At 37.0% G+C, this 26,829-nt stretch overlaps 1 protein-coding gene across 3 annotated transcripts in view; it reads left to right on the top strand.

Moving 5' to 3' along the window:
* The window catches only part of LOC136025254 (G protein-coupled receptor kinase 2-like), a 149,160-nt gene that overhangs the window by 19,067 nt on the left and 103,264 nt on the right, over positions 1–26,829 (top strand). For all 3 annotated transcript variants that reach the window (XM_065701101.1, XM_065701098.1, XM_065701100.1), the window contains exon 3: positions 18,566–18,661. In XM_065701101.1, the coding sequence (XP_065557173.1) occupies positions 18,566–18,661 (96 nt within the window). The remainder of the gene's footprint in view (positions 1–18,565; positions 18,662–26,829) is intronic.

Here is a 26,829-nt window from a genome sequence, read left to right as displayed (position 1 = left end):
AAAATGACACCATCAGATTCAGCGTATCAGAGAACCCTACTGTAGAAGTTTCAAGCTCCTATCTACAAAAATGTGGAATTTTGTATTTTTTGCCAGAAGACAAATCACGGGTGCGTGTTTATTTGTTTGTTTGTTTGTTTTTTTTTTCTCCCCAGGGGTCATCGTATCGACCAAGTGGTCCTAGAATGTCGCAAGAGGGCTCATTCTAACGGAAATGAAAAGTTCTAGTGCCCTTTTTAAGTGACCAAAAAATTGGAGGGCATCTAGGCCCCCTCCCACGCTTATTTTTTCCCAAAGTCAACGGATCAAAATTTTGAGATAGCCATTTTGTTCAGCATAGTCGAAAACCATAATAACTATCTCTTTGGGGATGACTTACTCCCCCACAGTCCCTGGGGGAGGGGCTGCAAGTTACAAACTTCGACCAGTGTTTACATATAATAATGGTTATTGGGAAGTGTACAGACGTTTTCAGGGGGATTTTTTTGGTTTTGGGGGTAGGGTTGAGGGGAGAAGGCTATGTGGGAGGATCTTTCCTTGGAGAAATATGTCATGGGGGAAGAAAAATTCAATAAAAAGGGCGCAGGGCGCAGGATAAATCTGGTCACGTTAGAAAAAAACGTCAAATTCAGAGCTTAATATACAATGCTGGGTGTTCGGAACCTCTCTATTATGGAGTATAATTTGAAAATAACACAACTATACGAGCGATAAAACATATATACCACAACCATAACTCAACTAACGAAAGAACTGCTAAGAGATAACACAACTATAAAGCGAAAACAGGTGAAAACTAACGGGAAAATAAACGAACTAAGAGGTGGAAGGGGCCCAGAGAAAAAATATAATCCTTTTCCAGTTTTGAGCCTAACTTCCGCAAAGGAGTAATAATGTCAGAAGCCCCGAAATACCGAATTATTGTCTTTTCAAACAGTTCGTGGTAACGAACTGTAGTAAGGAGCGACCCGGCTCAACAGTAAACGAAACTCTAAAAAACGAAATTTTGATGCTAAAATATACATCAAAAGAATTAGATTTTCATGCTGATTTTAAATATGTAAGTTTCATCAAATTTAGTCTTTGCCTTCAAAAGTTACGAGCCTGAGAAAATTTGCCTTATTTTAGAAAATAGGGGGAAACAACCCCTAAAAGTCACAGAATCTTAACGAAAATCACACCATGGCATTCGGCGTATCAGAGGACCCTGTAGTAAAATTTTCAAGCTCCTATCTACAAAAATGTGGAATTTCGTATTTTTTTCCAGAAAACAAATCACGGGTGCGTGTTTATTTGTTTTTTTTTGTTTTTTTTCCCAGGGGTCATCGTATCGACCAAGTGGTCCTAGAATGTCGCAAGCGGGCTCATTCTAACGGAAATGAAAAGTTCTAGTGCCCTTTTTAAGTGACCAAAAAATTGGAGGGTACCTAGGCCCCCTCCCACGCTCATTTTTCTCCAAAGTCAACAGATCAAAATTTTGAGATAGCCATTTTGTTCCTCATAGTCAAAAACCATAATAACTATGTCTTTGAGAATGACTTACTCCCCCAAAGTCCCTGGGGGAGGGGCTGCAAGTTACAAACTTCGGCCAGTGTTTACATATAATAATGGTTATTGGGAAGTGTACAGTCGGTTTCAGGGGATTTTTTTTTGGTTTTGTATGTGGGGTTGAGGGGAGGGGGCTATGTGGGAGGATCTTCCAATGGAGAAATATGTCATGGGGGAACAGAAATTTAATGAAAAGGGCGCAGGATTTTCTAAAATTACTTTAAAAAAACAATGAAAAAATAAACATGGAAAAGTCCTTTTTCAATTGAAAGTAAAGAGTAGCATTGAAACTTAAAACGAATAGAGATTTTTACGCATATGAGGGGTTCTAAAAATGCTTTAGCATAAAGAGCGAGGTATTTAGGAGGAGATAAATACCTCGCTCTTCATGCTATAGTATTTTTAGTAATTTCAACTATTTATTCTACGGCTTTTCTGATTCAGGGATCATTCTTAAAGAATTGGGATAAAACTTACGATTTAGTGTAAAGAACGAGGTATTAACGAGGGTACAAACCCTCTCATATGCATAATAAAAATTAAAGAATATAAAAGTTTGTTACGTAAGATAATTCTTAAGTTACGTATATTTTTTACTAATAGAAAAATTCGTTAAAAATAAAAATTTATAGTTGCCATTTTATTTAACCGAAAAATTGCATGGCAACTAGGCCTCCTTTCTCATCCCTTATTTCTCAAAATCGTCTGATCAAAACTAAGAGAAAGCCATTTAGCCAAAAAAGGAATTAATATGCAAATTTCATTTTAATAATTTATGTGTGGAGAGCCAAAATCAAACATGCATTAATTCAAAAACGTTCAGAAATTACATAAAAAAACTAGTTTTTTTAACTGAAAGTAAGGAGCGACATTAAAACTTAAAACGAACAGAAATTACTCCGTATATCAAATGGGTTGTCCCCTCCGCAATCCCTCGCTCTTCACGCTAAAGTTTGACTCTTTGCCACAATTCTGCTTTTTAATACAATTAAAAGCTTTAGCGTAAAGAGCGAGGGATTGTGGAGGGGACAACCCATTTTATATACGGAGTAATTTCTGTTCGTTTTAAGTTTTAATGTCGCTTCTTACTTTCAGTTAAAAAACTAGTTTTTTTTATGTAATTTTGTTCATGAAACTTTTTGCATGTTGATTTTTCTCTTCGTCAAACTTGTACATTGATTTTTCTCTTTGTGAAACTGATTTTGTTCATTGAACTTATTGCGTGCTGATTCTGTTCATGGGACTTCTTACATATTGATTTTATTCGAGGAACTTTTGCGTGCTGATTTTTTTTTTCGTGAAACTTTTTGCCTGTTGATTTTTTTCCTCGTGAAACTGATTTTGTTCATGGAGCTTGTAGCGTGTTGATTTTTTGTTTATGGAACTTGTTGTTTGCTGATTTTTGTTCATGAAACTTGAGCTACATGTTGATTTTTCAGGAAAAATCAAGGAGGAAAAGACCTCCGCTTTCCTTAATGCAGAATAAAAAAAAACAAAATCTTAAAAAAACACAAAACTAAAATAAGATGACCCTTTCTGAGTAATGGTGAAAGGGTAACTTTCCCTGTTACTCAGAAAAGGTCACTTTATTTTTAGTGTTTTGTTCTAACGTTTGGTTTTTGTATTTTTATCAGTTTTATTCTGCACCGAAGACGGCGAAGCAGAGGTCTAAACCAAAATATTTGCATAATTCCTCAATTTTTTCACTGGGTGTTTATTATCCTCGTTTTCTCCTTTCTTTGAAATGTTATGTGCTATTATGAATAGCCAGAGTGGTATCAGAAATTATTTATCAAAATTTCTCCAGCACAGCAAAAAGTATAAGCTCAGCATGTCAGCAAAAAAAAAGTATAGAACAAACGCTATTATAGAAATCTTGATAGCACAGAGACAAGCAGGATAATTGCCCTGGCCAGGTTAAATTTGGTTCGAATCTATAAGACAAATTTTTGTCTTAGAGATGACTGAAAACTTCTTAGTTTTATAAAAGACTAAAAATAGAAAATAATAAATGTAAATTTTAAAAACTTGTTTTAAAAATGGACTTCAAAGCAGAGGATATTTTTCCTCTAAAATCCATGAAGAAAATCGAAACGAGGAATGGGCTTCACGTAACTTGATATTTTTCATTCGTTTTCCTCAATTCGTTTTCTTTCATTTATGTATTTGCTACTTATATTAATTTGATATCAATGTTTTGTAAAGCCCAATTCGTTTTACCCCCCTCTGTTTGACTTACATTCAACTATTCTCAAGAAAAAAAAAGATTCTCTACTTTTTAAGCCATTTTCAAAACAAGTCTGAAAAATATGTTTATTATTTTCATTTTTTAAAAACTTTTCCAAACTCGCATCAAATTTTTCGTTTACTTTCTATTCGGCCATTAATCATATCCAGGATAGGGTAAGGTTTCTACACCTCAGTTTTTATTCTGAAAAGAATTCCCTCATATCAATTAGGATGTATCCTGGAGAGACAATTTAGATGAGAAAATAACTCCAGCAAAACTGAATCTCGTGTACCGCCCCAACCAAATTGTCATAGATACCCCTCAATTATAAAAGGAAGAAAATAAAGGGTTTTTCTTTCAGTAATTTCATAACTATTAAAATTCACTTTATTATGAAATTGAAGTTAATGAATTTAATTGACTACAGACGTAACTATATTGATTATCTCCTCTGGGGCTTATACCCTAATATGGGGTAAAGGACGTAATATCACTTATCGAGGAGACCAGTGATTCCTCCGTGTCTTCTGTTTTAAAAAACGCCTCCACTATTACCAGCCGATACACAATTAATTGTAATAAAAAAGCTTTAAGGCTTAAAAAGTAAAATTTGTAGAATTTCATGTAAGGTGTAACATACATTTTCGTAGCGTTTTGTTAACTTGAATAGAATTGTTGCAACGTGCCTCTCTCCTTCTTACGATTAAATGAAACAAGCTTTTTTTTTACTGAAAGTAAGAAGCAATATTAAAACTTGAACAGAATATGACGGGTGGCTACCCCTCCTCAATACTCTACCCTTCACGCTAAAGTCTTTTGGTATTTCTAAAAAAAAACCTCTGATTCTAATTGTGTTTCAGGAGTCGTTTTTCAAGTATTGGGACAAAAAGTCAGACTTTAGCGTAAAGAGCAAGGTATTGAGGAGGGGATAACCCCTCATGTACGGAGTAATTTCTGTTCCGTTTAAGTTTTAATGTTGCTCCTTAATTTCAGCTAAAAACTTTTTTTTATTCAACTTCTAATCTTTTTCGGATAATGCTGGGAAATCTGCTTTCTCCTCCACAAAAATTCCTCCATGGAAAACTCCTTCCGCGTAAAATCCCCCCCCCCTCGCTGTAAAATTCCCCCCTTGGCAGTTCCATCTTTATTAAAATTTCTCCCTGGAAAATTTCTTGCGAACGATTCAGCCTGAAAAATGCTCCTTAGCATCCCTGTATTTGAAAAAAGATTCCTCCCTCCAATGGAAACTTTCTCCAGAAGAAAATTTCCTCATGGAGAGTTTTTCCCGCGAACTCCCCACATCCTTCATGGAAAACCCCCTAGACAATTTTAACCCCGCTGAAAATTTCCCCCGGACAATTGCTTCGGAATATCTCCACATGCGAAACTTAGTGGCCCAAGAGAAAGTAAGACAAATTAAAGGAATTTCGTATTGGAATCCTGGCAAATCCCCCTTCCCTGTAAGATTTTCCTGGAAAGTTAACCCCAGAAACTTCCCTCCGCACGGAAAACTCTCCTCGTGAAAAATCCCCCCCCCCCAAAAAAAAGATGTCTGTATACTTCCCAATAACTAATACAATCAGAGGCAACGCTATAGCGTTGCTTATAGTCTAGGCCATACGGCTCCAATGTTTTATTATTTGTTTATTTATTTATTATTTTGTTTCCCAGAGGGACTTCATATGGAAGGGGTCGCCGTATAAACTTCAGAGGGGTCTCATTCGATTGGACATCGTAATTTCTAGTGCCCTTTTTAAGAGTCAAAGTGATCGGAGGGCAACCAGTCCCCCTCCCTCCACGTCATTTTCCCCCCAAATACGTACGATAAAAATTTTGAGATAGTACTTTTGTTAAAAACAGTTCAAAGATCATATAACAAAAGCTTGGGGTCGAAACAACACCTCAGGGCCCGGGGGCAGTTATTATAAGTTATATCCTGGGAGTATATACGGTTATTTTAGAAGGGATGCTCGTATAAACTTCAGAGAGGGCTCATGTGATCAGAAATTGTAAGTTCTAGTTCAAATGTTTGCGAGTCAAAAGAAATCAGAGGGCCACTAGTCCCCCCCCACGCGCTTTTTTGCCAGATACACCTGATAAAAATTTTGAGATAGCCATTTTGTTAAGAATCGTTAAAATATAAGATAATAAAATATCCGGAGTCAACACAATCCCCGAGAGTATATAAGGTTTTTTGTAAGGGGAGGTCGTATAAACCTCAGAGGTGAGGGTAACTTGCCCACCCCAATGCCCCGTGTCCCCAAAATGTATCTGATCAAGATTATGAGATAGCTACTATGTTCAAAATAGTTTAAAGATCAAATAACAGAAACTCAGGGGTCAAAACAGCCCCCCAGAGCCCGGTGGAAGTGTTGTAAGTTATGCCGTGAAGTGAAGGCTTTTTGTGAAGGGTGGTCGTATAAATATCATAGGTGACTCAGTTGATTGGAAATTGAAATTCTTCCTTTTTTAAGAGTCACCAAAGCGATCGGTGGGCATATACCGCCCCCCGTTCTTTTTTCCCCAACTGTATATGATCAAAATTTTGAGATAGCCATTTTGTTTGAAATATTCCAACGATCAGATGACAAAACTTCGGGGGTCCACATATCCCCCCCCCCAAAAAAAAACGGAAAGGGTTGTAACTTGGGAGTGTACCCTGGGAGCATATAAAGTTTTTACGGAAAAGATGGTCCTAGGGGACTCACAAGATTGGAAATCGAAAGTTCTAGTTCCCTTTTTAAGAGTAAAAAGTAATCCAATAGCAAATAGTCTCCCCCCACCAACCCCAAGGCCGTAAGGCTCCAATTTTTTTCTCCAGAGGCACTTCATGGGCAAAGGGGTGGTGTTACAAACTTCAGAGGGGGTTCATCAATCGGAAATAAGGATTTCTATTGGCCTTTTTAAGGCTCAATAGTAATTGGAGGGCATCAGGACTCCGCTTCCACGTCCTCTTTACCCCAAACGCATCCAATCAGAATTTTTTAGATGTCCATTATATGCGAAATAGTTGAGAAGTGAAGTAATTGAAATAATTACTCCCAGGGAATTGACAAAACCTCCCACTGCCCCAGGGCAAGGGATATAAGTTTTGCAACCTTCCCATTGTTCATATAGAAGGTTTTTATTGAAGGGTAATCGTGTAGGCTTCGGAAAAGCATCATTCGATTCAAATAGAAAGTTTTAGCTCCATCTTGAAAAGTCAAGAGTAATCAAACGGTAGACACCCCCACGCCTTTTTATGGCACTTGGTATTAACCAAGTGACATATAGAAATCGCAAATTATGTCGGTCTGTCGGTCAGTCGGTCCCGGTTTTGCTACTTTAGACACTTCCAGGTAAGCTAGGGCGATGAAATTTGGCAGGCGTATCAGGAACCAGACCAGATTAAATCAGGGACCGGACCAGATTAAATTAGAAATAGTCGTTTTCCCGATTTGACCATCTGTGGGGGGAGAGTGGGGGGGACCGTTTATTCGGAAAAATAGAAAAATAGAAGTATTTTTAACTTACGAACGGTTGATCGGATCTCAATGAAATTTGATGTTTGGAAGGATATCGTGTCTCAGAGCTGTAATTTTAAATCCCGACCGGATCTGGTGACATTGGGGGGGGAGTTGGGAGGGGATACCTAAAATCTTGGAAAACACTTAGAGTGGAGGGATCAGGATGAAACTTAGTGGGAAAAATAAGCACAAGTCCTAGATACATGATTGACATAACCGGAATGGATCTGCTCTCTTTGATGTAGTTGGGGGGGGGGGTAATTCTGAAAAATTAGAAAAAATGAGGTATTTTTAACTTACGAATGGGTGATCGGATCTCGATGAAATTTGATATTTAGAAGGATATCGTGTCTCAAAGCTCTTATTTTAAATCCCGAACAGATCTGGTGAAATTGGGGGGAGTTGGGAGGGGGAAACCTAAAACTTGGAAAACTCTTAGATCGGGATGAAACTTGGTGGGAAAAATAAAAACAAGTCCTAGATACATGATTGACATAAACTGAACGGATCCGCTCTCTTTTTGGGGTAGTTGGGGGGGGGTTAATTCTGAAAAATTAGGAAAAATGAGGTATTTTTAACTTACGAACGGGTGATCGGATCTCAGTGAAATATGATATTTAGAAGGATATCGTGTCTCAAAGCTCTTTTTTAAGTCCCGACCGGATCTGGTGATATTGGGGGGAGTTTGGGGTGGGAGAATCTAAAGTCACGGAAAACGCTTAGATTGGAGGGATCGGGATGAAACTTGGTGGGGAAAATTAGCAGAAGTCTTAGATACTTGATTTACATAATTGGAACGGATCCGCTCTATTGGGGGGGGGGGTTGGCTAATTCTGAAAAATTAGAAAAAATGACGTATTTTTAACTTACGAAGGAGTGATCGGATCTTCGCGAAACTTCTTATTTAGAAGGATCTCGTGACTCAGATCTCTTTATTTTAAATCTCAACCGGATCCAGCGTAATTGGGGAGGGGAGTTGAGGGGAGCCGGAAATCTTAGAAAATATTAAAAGCGGTGAGATCAGGATGAAACTGGATGGGAAGAATAAAAACCTGTTTAAGACACGTGACTGAAATAATCGGACCGGATCTGCTCTTTTTGGTGGAGTTGGGCGGGGGGGGGGGGTGTAATTTTGAAAATTGAGGTATTTGTAACTTACATAAGGGTGACCAGATCTTAGTGAAATTTGATATTTAGAAGAGTCTTGCGCTTTAAAGCTCTAATTTTAAATTCAGACCAGATCCTGTGACATTGGGGGCGTTGGAGGGGAAAACTGGAATTCTTGGAAAACGTGAAAATTGGGATATTTTTATTTTACGAATAGGTGATCGGATCTTATTGAGATTTGATATTTAGAAGGAATTCATGTCTCAGAGCTCTTATTTCAAATCCTGACCAGATCTTTTGACATTGGGGGGAGTTGGAGGGGGAAATCTTGGAAAATACGTTGATTGGAGGAATCGGGATGAAGCTTGGTGGATAGAATAAGCAAATGTCCTTGATACGTGATTGACGGAACCGTACTGGATTCGCTCTCTTTGGGGGAGTTGGGGGGAGGGTTCTGTGATTTGGCGAGTTTGGTGCTTCTGGACGTGCTAGGACGATGAAAATCGGTAGGCGTGTCAGGGAGCTGCACAAATTGACTTGACAAAGTCGTTTTCCCAGATTCGACCATCTGGGGGGCTAAAGGGAGAGGAAAAATTATAAAAAATGAGGTATTTATAACTTACGAGTGGGTGATCGGATCTTAATAAATTTTGATCTGACGATCTGATTGGATTCGACGATCTGATATCGTGACTCAGAGCTTTATTTTAAACCCTGACTGGCATTAAACCTCTTATTTTCCTTTTAAATCAATCTATTGATTCATAGAATGTTGCTAGAGCTCATACCATATGATCTCTTGGCTCTTAGCTCTTCTTGCCTCGTCACAAGTGCCATATGAGCTCTTGGCTCTTGTTCTAAAGGCTATCGGTCAAAATTTTGAGTTAGCCATTTTGTTCAAAATAATCTAAATGTCAAATAGCTATGGTTACTGGTATGAACCCCCCCCCCCAGCCCTGGGGGAAAGGTATGTAAGCTATACTAGCAGCCCATCGTTAACATATAAAGGTTCTATGGAACGCGTGGTCGCATAAACTTTTGAGGAAGTGCATTTGATCGGAAATCTAAATTTGTTGTGCCCTTTTTAAGAAAAGAAAATGATCAAACAGTAACAAGCCCCCTCCTCTTTGGTCTTTCCCCCCAAGTGCATCTTGTAAAATTTTGAAATAGCCATTTTGTTCAAAATAATCCTAAATTCAAATTGATATAACTTAGAGGCTGAGAAATCCTCCATAGACCCCAGGGAAGAGTCAAAAGCGATCAATGGACAGTTAGCCCACGCCCCACTTTCCCAAAGGGGATCGGTTCGAAATTATTGGGATAGCCATTTTGTTCAAAAGAGTTCAAAGGCCAAATAAATATGTTTCCGGTTTGACCCCTCTCCTCCTGCAGACCCAGGTAAATGGCTCTGAGTTACGGAAATACTTATTGTTACTTTGATATTTTGTTTACCTTGATACCTTGTTTACTTAGATGCTTTCTTTACTTTGATAATTTATACTTTGATACTAGTTTTGGTACTTCGATGAAAGTTTGATGTTGGAAAACAAAATTATTTTGATACAAGACATTTTCTAAAAATTTGATTTTTTGCTATAAAAAACGAACGAAAATTAATTTAAAAAAACTTCCGAAAAAGAAATTTTTCAAAGAAAAGCAAAGGCCATATTAAACTTTAGATCGACAGATACAAATATCTATTAAAATTCAAACTAGAAATGACAAGAAATTACTATTAAAGACTAAATGAAACCCAAAACGAACAGAAATTAAATAAACAATCATAGCAAACAAACATACAATAGGTACTAATATAAAAGATTAAACAGATCTTAAAATGAGTGAAACTTAAATTGAATATACAAATCAAGCTTGAAACGGACAAAAATCACTGCAAAGAAGAGTTTGAGTTTTGCCTCTTTCTCTCACTGTAAAAGTCTAAAACCTACTGCGTCATTGACGCTTTCTGAAAATGAACTACATTATAAATATTTTTTTTTGTACTTATTCAACATTGAAAATAAACATAAAAGTTAAAGTAGAATTAAATTTTGAAGTGATGAGCTTTTAGCAATTAATATCATTATATATCAAATATTCAGTTTAATTTTATTAGTTCTTTCCAAGACTGTTCAAGATAAATATAGTTTCACCCCAAACAAGAGCAAGGATACATCCCCTTTCCTTAGCTGTAAAAGTCGGAAGCCTACTCCGTCATAGGCGCTTCACTGAAAACGAATTATATTACAAATGTTTTCTTTTCCAGTTAGTACAGCATTGAGAATTAAAATAAAAATTACAGCGAAATAAAATCTTGAACTGATTATCTTTCAACAATTGATGTCATTAAATACCAAATATTCAGTTTGATTTTATTTTTACTTTCCAATACTGTTCAAAACACATTTAGATTTCTGTAAAGCGCCAATAACACAGTAGTACGAGGCGTGTTTTTTAAGTAAGGTCCGTTTGAACCTATATACACAACGAAAAATTATTTCAAAAAAGTAAATACGTTTTCAGAAAATACATACTTTGCTCTATTTAACATTATATTTGACAAGTTTGTTCAAACACTTATCATACCTCTCAACTAACTTTTAAGTAGCCTCTGTATAAAAACTTGCCGCCTGTTCCGATAACCGGGAATTCACTTCCGTTTTTACGTCATCATCATCATCGTTGTGACGGGTGTGTTAGTTGGAAGAACGGATGGTAATCACTAGGCGCAAGATCAGGACTATATGGTGTGTGGTTCAAAGCTTCCCAGTCAAAACCAGTTTGCCCAACAAATTGCGGGTCTAATAAGCAGTGTGAGATCTTGCATTGTCATGAAGAAGGACAATTCCCTTTGTAAGCATGCCAAGTTTTTTTTTTTTTTTTTTTTTTTTTTTTTTTTTTTTTTTTTTTCAATCACTCTGAGGAGCTTTCTGAGGGCTAGGCAGTAGGCTTCTGCATTGGTAGGGGTTCCTCGGAGCATGAAGTTGACCGAAAAAACCATGCCTATTCCAAAACATCGACGCCATGATTTTGTGCTGGGAGAGAGTCTGTTCAACCTTCAAATTTTGTGGGGGATGTGTGTGTTTCCATTCCATGTTCTGTTGCCCCGATTTGGGCGTCATACGCAAAGCCCATGTTTCTTCTCCAGTTCAATCGGTTGCCACCTCAGTGGCAACCATTGCAATGATTAAAACAACATAAAAACGGAAGTGAATTCTTGGTTGTCGGAACAGGCGTTTTTATGCAGAGGTTACTTTAATTAGTTGAGAGGTATGATAACTGTTTGAACAAATTGGTCGAATGTTAAGTTGAATACAGTAAAGTAGGTACTTTTTGAAAATAAATTTACTTTTTTGAAATAATCTTTCGTTGTTAGCCTACTCATGTTCAAACAGACCTTACTTAAAAAACACGCTTCAAAATTTAGACTTTTACAGTGAGAGAAGGAGGCGAAACCTAAACTCTTGTTTGCAGTGATTTTTGTTCGCTTCAAGCTTGATTTGTATATTCAATTTAAGTTTCACTCATATTAAGATTTATTTACACATCTATATTAGCACCTATTGTATGTTTGTTTGTTATTGTATGTTTGCTATGTTTGTTTATTTAACTTTTGTTCGTTTTGGGTTTCATTTATTCTTTAATCGTAATTCCTTGCAATTTATTCATTTATGTTAGTACTTGTGTTATGGTTTTGGTTATGATTGTTTATTTAAGTTCTGTTTGTTTTGGATGTCATTTGTTTTTTAATAGTTATTTTTCGTCGTTTCTAGTTTGAATTTTGACAGACATTTGTGTCTGCTGATCTGAAGTTTAAAATGGCCTTTACTTTTCTTTGAAAAACTTCTTTTTTGGAAAGTTTTTTTCTTTAATTAATATGTAAATAATGGGCACATTTCATAACTTAGCCCTTTCTTCGGAGGGTTTTAAAGGTCCATTTCATCCCCAAAGTCATAGTGATTCGACCTTTCAACTATGTTGAACCAAATGGCTATTCCAAAATTTGGATCAGACGACTTTGGGGAAAAATGGGTGAGGGAGGGGGCTATTTGCCCCCCCCCATTACTTTTGGCTACCTAAAAAGGGAATGAACCCTCTCCCGCTTTTCTCGGCTCATTGGCTCAATAGGATCTCCCCTGGAAGAAAAGCAAAAAAAAGAACAAATAAACGCATCCGTGATCTAGAAACCTTTATAGCACGGGTCTCTGATACGCTGAATTGTGATGGTGCGATTTTTATTAACATTCCTCGACCCTTTGGGAGTGTTTTCCTCCCTTTTTAAAAAATCAGACAAATTTTCTCAGACTCGTAGCTTTTAATGGGTAAGAAATTAAACTTAATGAATCTTATATATTTGGAATTCGAATGAAAAGCCAATGCTTTTGATATATCTACTGTTATCAAAATTCCGTTTTTTTGAGTTGCGGTTACTATAGGAGCGAGTCGCTCTTTACTTACAGTTCGTTACCACCAACTGTCTGATGTTGCTACAAAGGGCCTGATTTACCCCTCATTCAATAATCTTCTTGCAAATTAATATCTTTTTTATTTTTTCGTGTTCGATAGGCATATTACAATTATTGGATTTCATTCAGTATCCTTTGTTGAAACCTATGAAATTGATTATTGGCATATTCTCTTTCAGAACTTAATAAGATGCTATTTGTTCTTTTCTAAATAGAAAATTCCTGGTGTGTTTATCTATCAGGATAAATTAGAAACCTTCTTGATATAACCTTTCTCAATGGGTCCTATGGTACTGCAAAGTTGTTAAAAGTCTTGTTTTCATTTCAAATATGATTTTGGTACAATAGGAACAATATAAGCGTAGAGAGATAGGGAAAATTAGACCACTAGACTGACTATTCCTTCCAATTTTCAAATTACTCGCGTAAAATTTATTTTCTTGTCTGTGTTCAGTAAAGAATAATGATTGTGCTTATCCAATATGTAATTATTATTAATAACAATAAGCTACATTGAACGCAGGGTTGAATTTGGTCTACTGTTTATTTTTAATTTTTTTTTTACTACCTTGCTTCCTTGTTATAAAATGCAAATCTTTCTGTTTTATTTGAAACTCCTTTGGTTATACAAATAAACATATTGTAAGCTTTAAACAGTTGATTAAAATTGTATCCTCATTGTTTTGACTGTTTCCCCCAAGCTGCAAACAAACGAGGTCCAGGAGCTTCAAAAGTGTTTATTCCAGTTTCTCAAAATAGGGATTTAAATCGATTATTCAAGGGTAATAGTTCAGTTCGTCCGAGAATTAAACTGGAGAGACTTTTCTCTGAATTGATGTCCAGTGCTGAATTTCTGAGCCATTTAATGCTTGTGTGTTTAGAAGATGTAAAGATTTTCCTTCTCCAATGGATGTTTATTGGAAATGGATTATTTTAAATGAAAGTGTTGATTTGGATGTTTATGGTGGATTTAGTGAGTATTTTCTCGATTTTTTTTAGTAGTGGCATAGTTAAAGGAGGAAGGGGTTGAATTCCCGGAAGATTTTGAACATTGACCATTGCTGTATGTTTTTTCGTTTGTTTTTATTTTATTTCAATTCCTCCCTTAAGGATGCTTATTTGAAATGGATTTGTCTAAATTGATGATTTGAATGGTAAAATGGTTTTAATAATCGGCTCTTAAAACTTGTTCTGAGGCTTGTTAAGATTATTATAATGGAAGCCGGAGGGTTGAGAGCCCGATTCTTGAAGTTTGATAGACTTTGAGCCTCTGGTAGTTTGTTATTTGTTTTATTTTAATTTTTCCCTTGAGGATGTTCATTTAATTTTTTTTTAATTTTCCGATGTTAAATCGGATGGTAAGGTGGTTTAGTAACCGGTTCATAAAGCTTGTTTTGGGGCTTGTTAGCAGTGATAAATGGGAGCGGGAGGTTTTAGAGCCCGACCCTTGAGTTCTGAAAGACTGGAATATCTGGCTCTGTCATACAACACGTAGCAGTGTTAACGTAACACGTTAACAAAGACTCTGTGAACGCTTCCATATCCTTTCAAGCCGATCTGGAGATTGAGAAAGGGTCTAGTGCTTAAACAGTCAATTTTAAGGATTGTGTTTCCTGTGGAGTATGCAATTTTGCGACTAGCCTATATTTGTAAATTGCCTCGAAAGGACAAGACACTTATATCATTAGATTCATTAATTTTAGATTAATCGTTTCACCGATGCATAATAATGACATTACTAATCTTTTTTTAAATTAAGACTGATATAAACTTGGATAACAAAGAAGAAAGTTTTCCTATTTTTGGATGACGCTATTATCAAAGTTTTATTTTCGTTTAAAACGTAATGCAAAGCCAATGTCAAAAATAGACTTATAAAGCAGAATCTTAGCTTCTGAAAACCGTAATAGCACCTTTGTTCTTTTACATTGGGACATTAAAACCATGGGATTGCAGAAAAATAACACGAAAAAAAACTTGGTCACGGAACATAAACACTGGAAATACAAAGGACTGTATTTCCGATCCACCGTCCCGCGCTGTCATTCTCGCCTCATCTATAAAAGTGAAGTATGGAGATTGTTTATGAACCTTTAGTATCCTGGGAATTTATTTCTTAGGTAACCATTGTTGGAGCGCCCACTAAGATCAGATTTGATCATCCTGCTTAGAAAGCTGCTGCTAATTCTCAGGTCTAAGAACCTTCTTCGCTTTAGCTGGTTTCGCTCTATATACATCGCTGCAAAAGCAAAGAAGTTGTGAAACTCCCGATCGGCGGTCTTGCACTCTTATCTTGGCCTCATCTATAAAAATAAAGTATCGAGAAAAGTTTATGAACTTAGTCCTTTGTAAATCATTTCTCAATTGACCCTTGTTTGAGCGCCCTTTAAAGCCTGATTCAGTTGTTTTGCGTTAGAAGGCATGGACTAATCCTTAGATTTAAAAACCTTCTTGCACTCAGCTTGTTTACCCCCATGAAAAATAACAACCCATATTAGCACTAACAGCCCACTTGAGTCCAACACAGCAGCGCCACTTAGCCCATTGTAATTTCATTTCTCAATTGACCCTTGTTTGAGCGCCCATCAAAACCTGATACATTTGTTTTGCGTTATAAAGTGTGGACTAATCTTTGAGGTAGTCATTTTGTTTAGCGTAGTTTAAAAATCCAGTGACTATTGCACTGCCTATGATTCGAGGAAAAAATTATTTTTTAATTCAAATTTTGTTTGTTTTAGTATTACACTCATGCTTATCCTAAATATGAGGGGTGCTGCCCACCCCCTCTAACCTCCGCTCTTACACTAAAATTTAAGTTCTCTTTATGTAAAGGCGCTTCGAAAGTAAGGGCTAATTTAGATGTGTTTGTTCAATAGTAATGGGGAACTTACCTATATATGAGGGTTGCTGCCGCCCTCAGGAAAACCACACTCTGATTTTTTATCACAATTGTTTGATATTAAAAAAAAACTTATTAATTAAAAATGATTGTTTCTATAACAAGAGGGGAGCTGTCTCCCGTGCGCTTCGTATTGTACGATTAGTCGTGTTTACATTCTTCCAAATGACTAAAGGTAGGGGTTAAACTCCCCTCTCCATATTAATTTGTGCCTTAAAAATGTAGCCTACTAATGAGGGTTTAGCCCCACGCCTAAAAACTGATCCGATGAGTTCCCATCGAATAATAGTATGCAGCTGTGTTTCATGTATAACCAATAGTATTGGTGCGTAAACGGTCTAAAGTCATAGGCAGCGCAATAGTGCTGCCTAATTAAAAACCTAATTGAGCACAATATATTATTTAATAATTTTTCAACGAAGGTACTTCGCATACGAGGAACTGTCGTAAAAACTTCGAAAAGATCTCATTCAAATGGAATTCGAAAGTTCTAGTGCCTTTTTTAAGAGTCAAATGGGATTTAAGGGTAATCAGCCCCTCCCCTTACGCTCATCATTTCCCCAAACATATCCAATAAAAATTTTGAGATAGTCATTTTGTTCAGCATAGTTGAACGGTCTAGTAATTATGTCTTTGGGGATGTCAAACCCCCGTAGCCCTCAGTGCCCTTTATAAGAGTCAAAAGGGATCGGAGGACGACAAGCCTCCCCTCCAACACTCCCTTTTCCCCCAAATGTGTTGGATCAAATTTTTGAGATATGCTTGTTGGTTGGGAAAAATGAATATCAGTAATATTTGAAACAATGACTGAGGATATTAAGTTGAAAAATTCAAGGTATGTCGAAGAGATGTTGAAGAGAGATTTGAGGGCAACTATCCCCCCTGCTATTTCTGTACCGTCAAACGTAAACGGACTCAGTCCACTTTTTCAAACTTTACAAGTGAGCAAAAACAAACTTAAGAAAATCGTACAAATCAGGATATTGCTGAAGAGAAATTCTAAGAAACGTTTTTGTACGCTCTTTTTGATGGTTGGCTTAAAATTCGCCCATCTTTTCTTGTTTTCTAGAGAATGGACTGAACACCTTTTTGCTGAAAAAGAAGAAATTTCATGTACGTGATACAGTTTGAACCTATCGAACAAGTAATATTTTTGAAAAGGGGAATTACTTGTGGTCCGTTGAACTTTTTAAGTGTTAAAAGTCTTAGACTATAGATCTCTAACGTATCGTTTCCGAGATATGAAAGATGACGGGATTCTTGGTGGTTCATACGAGACAGTTGCTTGTTCGCTGGCTAGGATACATCAGGAAACCCCGCGATCAAATTTGATGGAAAGTATGAAGTTAATCTTGTTGATTGTATTCTTAAAATACATATGATATCCTGAGATAAGATCGTACAAATGATATAAAAATTAGACCAAACGATTGGCCAGTGTACCGTTAAACCTTCTCGTGATCTTAAATCATTAAGGAAGGAAAGAGTAGCTGCTATGGGCCTGCTTGAATCCCAAAGGGCGGTTACTACTGAAAAAACTTGTTGTTTTTTTTATTTAATAGATACAAAATGGAATATATGGCTCTAAAGCCTAGTAGGTTTTTTGTTGACGGATTTCACGCAAGGCCCATTCACAATGAAATATTATTAATACGGAGATTTAGCTAGTTCTAATTTGAGCCAATCAGACTCTTCGTAAAGTTTTCTGATTGGTTGAAAAAATTTGTGGAAAATTCTGATTGGCTGAAATTAGCGCTAGCTAATTTGAGGTATTGGTAAAATCTCATTTTGAATGGCTCTACAAATGCCGATTGTCTGAAAAACCACTTCTCGAGTGAGTAATTTTTATTTGTTTTTTATCAGATCAAAAACACCCAAAGAGGTTTTGACTCCTGTAATGAAAAAATGTAAGACTTCAGATTGAGGCCTATTGTGTCTTGAATAAAACATATAAGGACATTTTGAATAAAGTGGCCTTATGTATAAGGAAGTGGTATTGAGGTATTTTTTGTTGATTTTCACATTTATGGGTTTCCTTACCAAGGGATAGCGGTTTGTACTTAAAAGCTGTAAGTAAGCCCCCTACCTTGGGTTTGGAGATACGGCCTTAGTTGCTGGACCTACTAGACAATGAATTCATAGGTGTTAACAATGTAATTTTTGAAAAATTTAACATCGGCCAATATAGTTCTATATTTATTTGTATGTGAATTCACGCTTAGGAGCCTTCTTAAAGACTAGTTTAAAAAGTCATGCATTTACAATTTATATCTGGTCTTATGAATTAATAATTAAAGTTGTTTGGCTAATGATGATGTGAGCATAAGACGGATATGGATGAGTTAATTTGCATGATGGTACTGAAATGGAATATCATCTACAGGGTGGGCCACAAGTTTCTGTAGCCTACATTAGAAAATAATTAATTGTTCTTATAGGCGGTAAAGTTACATTAATTGTCTGACTTGTCGGTGGGACGTCGTAACTCAATGGTTAGAGCTGTTTAAATAGTTGCAGGTGGTCGAGACTTCGACTCCCGTTTAGGGTGGATTTTTTGTTGCATGTTACCATTATGTATTCAATGTAACAATTGTAGTTAGTTATTTTCATATGTGAACCTATAGCCCATGTTATATTTCTGTAGATCCTTCTGTAAGATTTCTGTTAACTTAAATTAATCAAGGGACCCGAAATCATACGAGTTATGTCTATTCCGATGGCTAATCCATCGATTTTTCTTTGATTTGAATCTAATTACATGACGGTTTAATCTAATTGATGCGCTGGAATAAACTTACCTCTTTTTTAGGTGGTGGAGATAGCAACAAAGGACGGTCTCGGAAATGGAGGAAGATATTACAGTTTCCACATATTACTGAGTGCATTGGACTACAGGATAAACTAAGTATTATTTATTTTCTTTAGTTCTCTAAATTTAAATTACTAAGGAGAGTGAAATTGAAGCCTAATTGTTTGATTTGATTAAGTGCAACCCTACACAACCGTGTATGTCTTAAAAAATCAGGAAAAAACAGAAAATTTTAAATAGAAGACCTCTATATGCAGTTTTTATGGCACTTGGTATTAACCAAGTGAGATGTAGCAATCACAAATTCTGTCGGTCTGTCGGTCCCGGTTTTACTACTTTAGGCACTTCCAGGTAAGCTAGGACGATGAAATTTGGCAGGCATATCAGGGACCGGACCAGATTAAATTAGAAATAGTCGTTTTCCCGATTTGACCATCTGGGGGGGGGGGGGTGGGGGGCCCTTTAATTCGGAAAAAATAGAAAGATTGAAGTATTTTTAACTTACGAACCGTTGATGAGATCTTAATGAAATTTGATGTTTGGAAGTGTATAGTGTCTCAGAGCTGTTATTTTAAATCCCGACTGGATCTGGTGACATTGGGGGGAGTTGGGAGGGCGAAACCTAAAATCTTGGAAAACACTTAGAGTGGAGGGATCGGGATGAAACTTGGTGGGAAAAATAAGCACAAGTCATAGATACATGATTGACATAACCGGAACGGATCCGATTTCTTTGGGGTAGTTGGGGGGGGGGGGGTTAATTCTGAAAAATTAAAAAAATGAGGTATTTTTAACTTACGAACGGGTAATCGGATCTCAATGAAATTTGATATTTAGAAGGATATCGTGTCTCAGAGCTCTTATTTTAAATCCCGAACAGATCTGCTGACATTGGGGGGGAGTTGGGAGGGGGAAACCTAAAACTTGGAAAACACTTAGAGTGGAGGGATGGGGATGAAAATTTGTGGGAAAAATAAGCACAAGTCCTAAATACATGATTGACATAACCGGAACGGATCTAATCTCTTTGGGGTAGTTGGGGGGGGGGGGGTTAATTCTGAAAAATTAGAAAAAAATGAGGTATTTTTAACTTACGAACGGGTGATCGGATCTCAATCAAACTTGATATTTAGAAGGATATCGTGTCTCAGAGCTCATATTTTAAATTCCGACCGGATCTGGTGACATGGGGGGGAATTCGGAGGGGGAAACCTAAAACTTGGAAAACACTTAGAGTGGAGGGATCGGGATGAAACTTGATGGGAAAAATAATAACAAGTCCTAGATACATGATTGACATAACCGGAACGGATCCACTCTCTTTGGGGTAGTTGGGGTGGGGTTAATTCTGAAAAATTAGAAAAAATTAAGTATTTTTATTTACGAACGGGTGATCAGATCTCAATGAAATTTGATATTTAGAAGGATATTGTGTCTCAAAGCTCTTATTTTAAGTCCCGACCGGATCTGGTAACATTGGGGGAAGTTTGGGGGTGGGGGAACCTAAAATGATGGAAAACGCTTAGATTGGAGGGATCGGGATGAAACTTGGTGGGAAAAATAAGCAGAAGTCTTAGATACGTGATTTATATAATTGGAACGGATCCGCTCTATTCGGAGGGGGGGGGGTTAATTTTGAAAAATTAGAAAAAATGACGTATTTTTAACTTACGAAGGAGTGATCATATCTTCATGAAACTTCATATTTAGAAGGACCTCGTAACTCAGATCTCTTATTTTAAATCTCAACCGGATCCAGCGTAATTTGGCGGGCAGTTGGGGGGAACCCGAAATCTTAGAAAATACTTAAAGCGGTGAGACCACGATGAAACTGGATGAGAAGAATAAAAACCTGTCTAAAATACGTGACTGACACAACCGGACCGGATCTGGCCTCTTTGGGGTAGTTGAGGGCGGGGGGTTGGTTTAATTCTGAAAAAAAGAGGTAGTTTTAACTTACGAACAGGTGATCGGATCTCAGTGAAATTTGATATTTAGAAGGATATCGTGTCTCAGAGCTCTTATTTTAAATCCCGACCAGTTCTGGTGACATTGGGGGGGGGGGGGAGTTGGGAGGGGGAAACCTAAAACTTGGAAAACACTTAGAGTGGAGAGATCGGGATGAAACTTGGTGGGAAAAATAAGCACAAGTCCTAGATACATGATTGACATAACCGGAACGGATCCGCTCTCTTTGGCGTTCGTTTTGTTTTAATGCTGCTCCTTACTATTAGTTAAAAAAACTTTTTCATATTTATCTTTTCATTGTCTTTTGTTTTAAATAATATTAGAAAATCCTGCGCTCCCTTCATGGAAATTCTCTCCTCCCTTGACACATTCCCCCATTGAAAGATACTTCCACGTAACCCCCTCCCCTCGACCTCCTCCTTAATCAGGAAAAAAATTCCCCTGAAAACGTCTGTACACTTCCCAAAAGCCAATACTGTATGTAAACACTGGTCAAAGTTTGTAACTTGCAGCCCCTCTCCCAGGGACTGTGAGGGAGTAAGTCGTCCCCAAAGACATAGTTTTTATGTTTTTCGACTATGCTGAACAAAATGGCTATCTCAGAATTTTGACCCTTTGACTTTGGGGAAAAAATGAGCGTGGGAGGGGGTCTAGGTGCCCTCTAATTTTTTTGGTCACTTAAAAAGGGCACTAGAAATTTTAATTTCCGTTAGAATTAGCCCCCTCACTACATTCTAGGACCACTGGGTCGATACGACCACCCCTGGAAAAAAAAAAAACAAACAAATAAACACACACCCATAATCGGTCTTCTGGCAAAAAATACGAAATTCCACATTTTGGTAGATAGGAGCTTGAAAGTTCCGCATTAGGGTTCTCTGATACGCTGAATGCGATGGTTTGATTTTCGTTAAGATTCTATGACTTTCAAGGGGTGTTTCCCCCTATTTTCCAAAATAAGACCAATTTTCTCAGGCTCGTAACTTTTCATATGTAAGACTAAATTTTATGAAACTTATGCATTTAGAATCAGCATAAAAACCCGATTCTTTGATGTATCTATTAGTACCGAAATCCCATTTTTTAAAGTTTCGTTTACTATTGAGCCGGGTCGCTCCTTACTACTTCAGTTTACTTAACTCTTAAGTTTACTATTGCCTTTGTTTTTATTTGAAAAACAATAATTTCTTTTCGTTATTGATTGCCAAAGTTTTAAATTTTTTTCAACATTCCCCATTTCAAAATCAGCTTTTTTCAACATGAAAGTTTCGTCAAAGTATCAAAACTAGTATCAAAAGAAATAGCAGTATCAAAGTAACAAAGTATCAAGGTAAGCAAATTATCAAAGTAACAATAAGCAACTTCCATAACTTACAGCACTTGCCGTGTAAAGCAACGCTGCCCCGTAAACCAATAAATCAAAGTATCAAATTAAAAAAGGTGTCAAAGTAACAATAAACAACTTGCATAACTTACTGCCCTTATGCCGGTGGCCAAGGGAGATTTTAACCCTGGAAACATAGCTAGTTGGCCTTTGGACTATTTTGAAGAAAATGGCTATCTCAAAATTTTGACCAGATGCCTTTGGGGAAAAGGGTTAAGGGCGGAAGGCTCGTTGCCCTTTGATCACTTTTGACTTTTAAAAAAGAACTAGAACCTTCAATTTCGAATCGAATGAGAGCCCTCTCCAAATTTAATATGACTATCTCTTCCGCGAAAACTTTATATGTTAACAATGGGCACATTGCAGAACTTCTAGTTGTAGCTCTTAGGGCTGGGGGAGGGGTTTTATTAAATGTGGAACTATAGTCGTTTGAAGTCGGAAAAATGATTATCTCAAAATTTTGATCGGATGAATTTGAGGAAAAGAAGGCGTGGGAAGGTTAGTTGCCACCTGATCACTTAAGACTCACTTGATCAATTAAGACTCCAGACTTAAAATGGCAACAGAACTCTCGATTTCCAATCGAATGAGTCCCCTCGAAAGTTTTACAACTACCTATTCCGTATGAAGTGCCTCTGAAAAAATAAAAATAACAAAACATTGAAGCTGTTTAAGATTTATTTATTCACCTATATTTGCACCTGTTATCTTTATGTTTGCTGTGATGGTAAATTTTAATTTCTCTTCGTTTTGGGTCTCATTTATTCTTTAATAGTAATTTCTGGTCGTTTTGAGTTTGAATTGTGATAAGAATTATTTTCTGCTGGTCTTGCGTTAAATATGGCTCATTTTTTCTTTGAAAAACTTCTTTTATGCAAATTTAAAAAACTAATTTCTGTTCACTTTTCTTACTTAAGTTTTTTATTGGTTTATAAAATGAACAGTTTTTCACGTCTTAGACTTAAGAATTAAAATACATGATTATCATTCATTAGTTACATGTTGAATTGTTTAATTACAGGAACTTATTTCTGCTGGTTTTAAGTTTAATTTATTTATTTGTTAATACATCAAACGGTAAACAATAATGATTGCCGCTTTGCTATGAAAAATTGACTCTACTTTTGCCATGACTTTAATATGACTCTACTTTTCTCTGACAAACTTCTTTTTCTGAAAATGTTTTTTAATTAATTTCCGTCCCTTTTTGATTGCCAATGTTTTTTTTATTGCTTTATGTAATGAACATTTATTTAGTTTTTCATGTCTCTGGCGTATGAATGACACCTCCTCAATATTTTTCGATGGTTTTATCTTAATACCGTTTGTAATTTGGAGACTCAGGATCCTTATATATAAACGATGGGCAACTCATATAACGTACAACATTTGCCCCTGAAGCTGTGAGGGTTTTGTCATCTCCAGAGGCATAATTGTTTGACGTTTCGTGGGGAAGGGGGCTATCTCTTTTCCCGACCAGTTTTAAACAATGCCCCACCAAGAAATTTCTAAAATCATAATGCCCCCTGGTGACATTTGGATTTTTTTTATTCGAAATTGTACGTGTATTCATCTAAAGGACGTTTAATACCTCGTTAATTTGGTATCTTTTTTTTTTTAGGTCGTCCTTTAGGCATATTTGATACTAATGAAAAATATTGTTTGAATGTAAAATCTTTTATACAATGAATAGCGTCATTGCAGTATTATTATGTATCTTTTTGTTCTTTAAATGGATTTGAATGTTACGTCAAACTCCAAATTTTTTTTTCAAAATTAAGGTTCTAAAGTATGGTTAACCAAAGGAAGCACGTCCGGTCCATGACCAACCAAAATGTTTCCATGCCCCACCGGTTGCCCCTTCACTCCACGTTGGAAATCACGGCTCTGGAGATACTGTTACCCTTTCTATGATGTAGCATAACTGCATAGTTTTCAGATTAGCTGATGGCTTTTAACCCCGTTGTAGTACAGTGATTGATGCTCTGCTTGGCAATATAGGGCGCAGGGACTGACCCCCGCTTCGGTGAGGCTGGGCTACAAGGTTGCTACTTGTCCTTTTAAAAAAAACATACCGCAACTGGGATATTGTTTTGACGCCTTATCCGCCAGCAATGGCTCTTGAGGATCTTTATCTTTTTTTTTTCTATTGGTTGATACCTATTACGGACACGAACGAATTGTAGAAAGTACGACGCACCAGTTGTCGACTCTTTAAATATAGTTTTGACCTTAACTAAGGATGGCCTAACATAGATTCTATTAAAACTCAAGAAGCATTTTCCGCTGTAAAGTGCATGTAAAGCGCATTCTATTAAAATTCAAGAAGCATATTCCGCTGTAAAGTGCGTGCACTGGGAATTTTGAAAATCATTAATTCTGCAAAAACTTTGTTGCCGCCTAATTTTTAAAGTACCCTGAAGCATGTATCATCAGTGAGCCACCTCCTGGCATCCTGAGAACATTTAGTGAAAGCGGCTTAGATCTTGTCTAGTAGTTTTTAAAAAAATGACAAATCGAATTTCCAGGAAAAAGTAAATAATGTAATTAAGAAAAAAAAAAAAACGCTTCTTCTTGTTTGATTATTTGGTGACGTTAAGGTAAAATCCCCTTGTGATTCCTTGCCGTTTGGTAACTGAAATCGAACAGTACAATTTTTTCGGATCGTTATGGAGATGGTATCTCATAATCTCATTCCCAGCATTAAATTCTGGGCCATGTGACGGTTCTTTGCAGCTGAGAGCGAACTCAGGGTCCCGTATTACCAAGTATAGATCAATCCCACTGTGCTTCCACCGAGCTTTAAACATTTACTTCTTCATATTCTGCTTGGATTGCTATGGAGACGCTTTAGCATAATCTCGGATCGCTATGGAGAGAATATCGCATAATCTCATCCTCAGCATCAAATTCTAGACCCTCCAACGGTTCTCTGCAGCTGGGAGCGAACTCAGGGTCCCGTATTACCAAGCATAAATCAATCCCAGTGTGCTACCACAGAGCTTTAAACATGTACTTCCCCATCTTCTGCTTGGATTGCTATGGAGACGCTTTAGCGTAATCTCATTGAACTCCGGGTTGTGTGTTACCAATCAAAGTTCAATCCCACGGCGTCATCACAGTACGATTCTTTCGGATAGTTATGGAGACGATATCGCATAATCTCATCACGAGCATCAAATTCAGGGCCCTTCGACGGTTCTCTCCAGCTGAGAGCAAGCTCAGGGTCCCGTATTAGCAAGCGGAGATCCATTCTATTGGGCCTTCGCAGGACGGTGATAATTTATCTTCTTCTTCCTGTTTGGATAAGTGGGGAGACTCTTTCGCACTATTTTACTATCAGGATCAAATTCTGGGCCCTGCAGTGGGTTGTTGCAGCTGAGTCCTATGGATAAGCAACGATGCAACTTCTATATAAAGAACTAGCTGTTGGGGTGGCCCTTCACGCCACCCCAACACCTAGTTGGTGGGGGCGCTTCGCGTCCCCCAAGCCCCCCCCCCCCGCTCGCGTAAGTCGTTACGCGCCATTGTAGTTGTGCCCCTGTGTCCCACCTGTGAATATATATATATATATATATATATATATATATATATATATATATATATATATATATATATATATATATATATATATATATATATATATATATATATATGTATTTAACTACATAAAACTTGCGAATATACAACATTCTTCGATGTCCCATTGTCTGTGCATATAAATAGATTGTCAGGTTTACTGACTCTTGAACATGCAACATAAAATTGTCCATGGGAAAAACAATCTGTATTCAGATCTATACCTCATTATTCTAATGATTGCCCTTGAGCTTTGTTGATGGTGATTGCTAATCGAACATTCCCTATGTCCCCGTCGTCATTTATATATCCCCCTGTGCCCCCGGCATCCCCGTTGTAGTTGTGTCCCTGTGTCCCGGTCATCATTTATATTCCCAGTATCCCGGTCGTCATTTGTGTTCCAGTCTGTAATTTCTCTTTGAGCGTCCTGGTCGTCATTTATATTCCCTGTGTCCCGGTGTCCCGGTTGTCATTTGTGTCCCGGTGTCGCGGTCTGTAATTTATCTTTGAGTGTCCCGGTCGTCATTTATATCTCCCGGTCGTTATTTGTGTCCCAGTGTCCCAGTCTGTAATTTCCCTTCGAGTGTCCCGGTCGTCATTTATATTCCCTGTGTCCCGGTTTTTAGTTTTCTTTTTCTCCTTTATTTTCAGTTTTTTCCTTTTTTTAGTTTTTTTTCTTTTTCAGTTTTTGGTTTTTTTATTTTTTTTTTTAGTTTTTTTATTAGTTTTTAGTTTTTTTGTCTTTTTAGTTTTTTTGTAGTTTTTACTTTTTTTTTAGTTTTTTTTTAGTTTTTTTTTCTTTTTTAGTTTTTTAGCTTTCCAGCCGCAAGCCTGTTTTCTTGCTGTTCTTGTGATTCCTCGGCACGCTTTCTTTTCTTACTTTCTCTATCAGCCGCAAGCCTGTTTTCATGCTGTTCTTGTGATTCCTCGGCAAGCTTTCTTTTCTTACTTTCTCTATTAGCCGCAAGCCTGTTTTCATGCTGTTCTTGTGATTCCTCGGCACGCTTTCTTTTCTTACTTTCTCGATCAGCCGCAAGTTTTTTGGCATAGACTCTTTGAGCAGCTTCCTCGGCTGTTGCCATTGTAGGTTCTTCAGTCATTTTACAATTAAAAATTTTTCTTTCAACGATCTTCCTACAATTAACAATTTGTCTTTGAACGATTTTCTTAAATACTTATAATGACGTCATATACTAAGCATCGTCATAACAAACATGACGACAACTAACTTCATGACGACATACAGCTCAGTCCTTATAATGACGTCACTCGACAGACAGACAGGCAACTTATTTTTACATAGATATATTTCGTCATCTAATTCTTCATTACC

The sequence above is a fragment of the Artemia franciscana genome, chromosome 3 (genome assembly GCF_032884065.1).
Source record: "Artemia franciscana chromosome 3, ASM3288406v1, whole genome shotgun sequence".
In the NCBI taxonomy this organism is placed as follows: domain Eukaryota; kingdom Metazoa; phylum Arthropoda; class Branchiopoda; order Anostraca; family Artemiidae; genus Artemia; species Artemia franciscana.
This window is presented reverse-complemented; position numbering and strand designations above follow the sequence as displayed.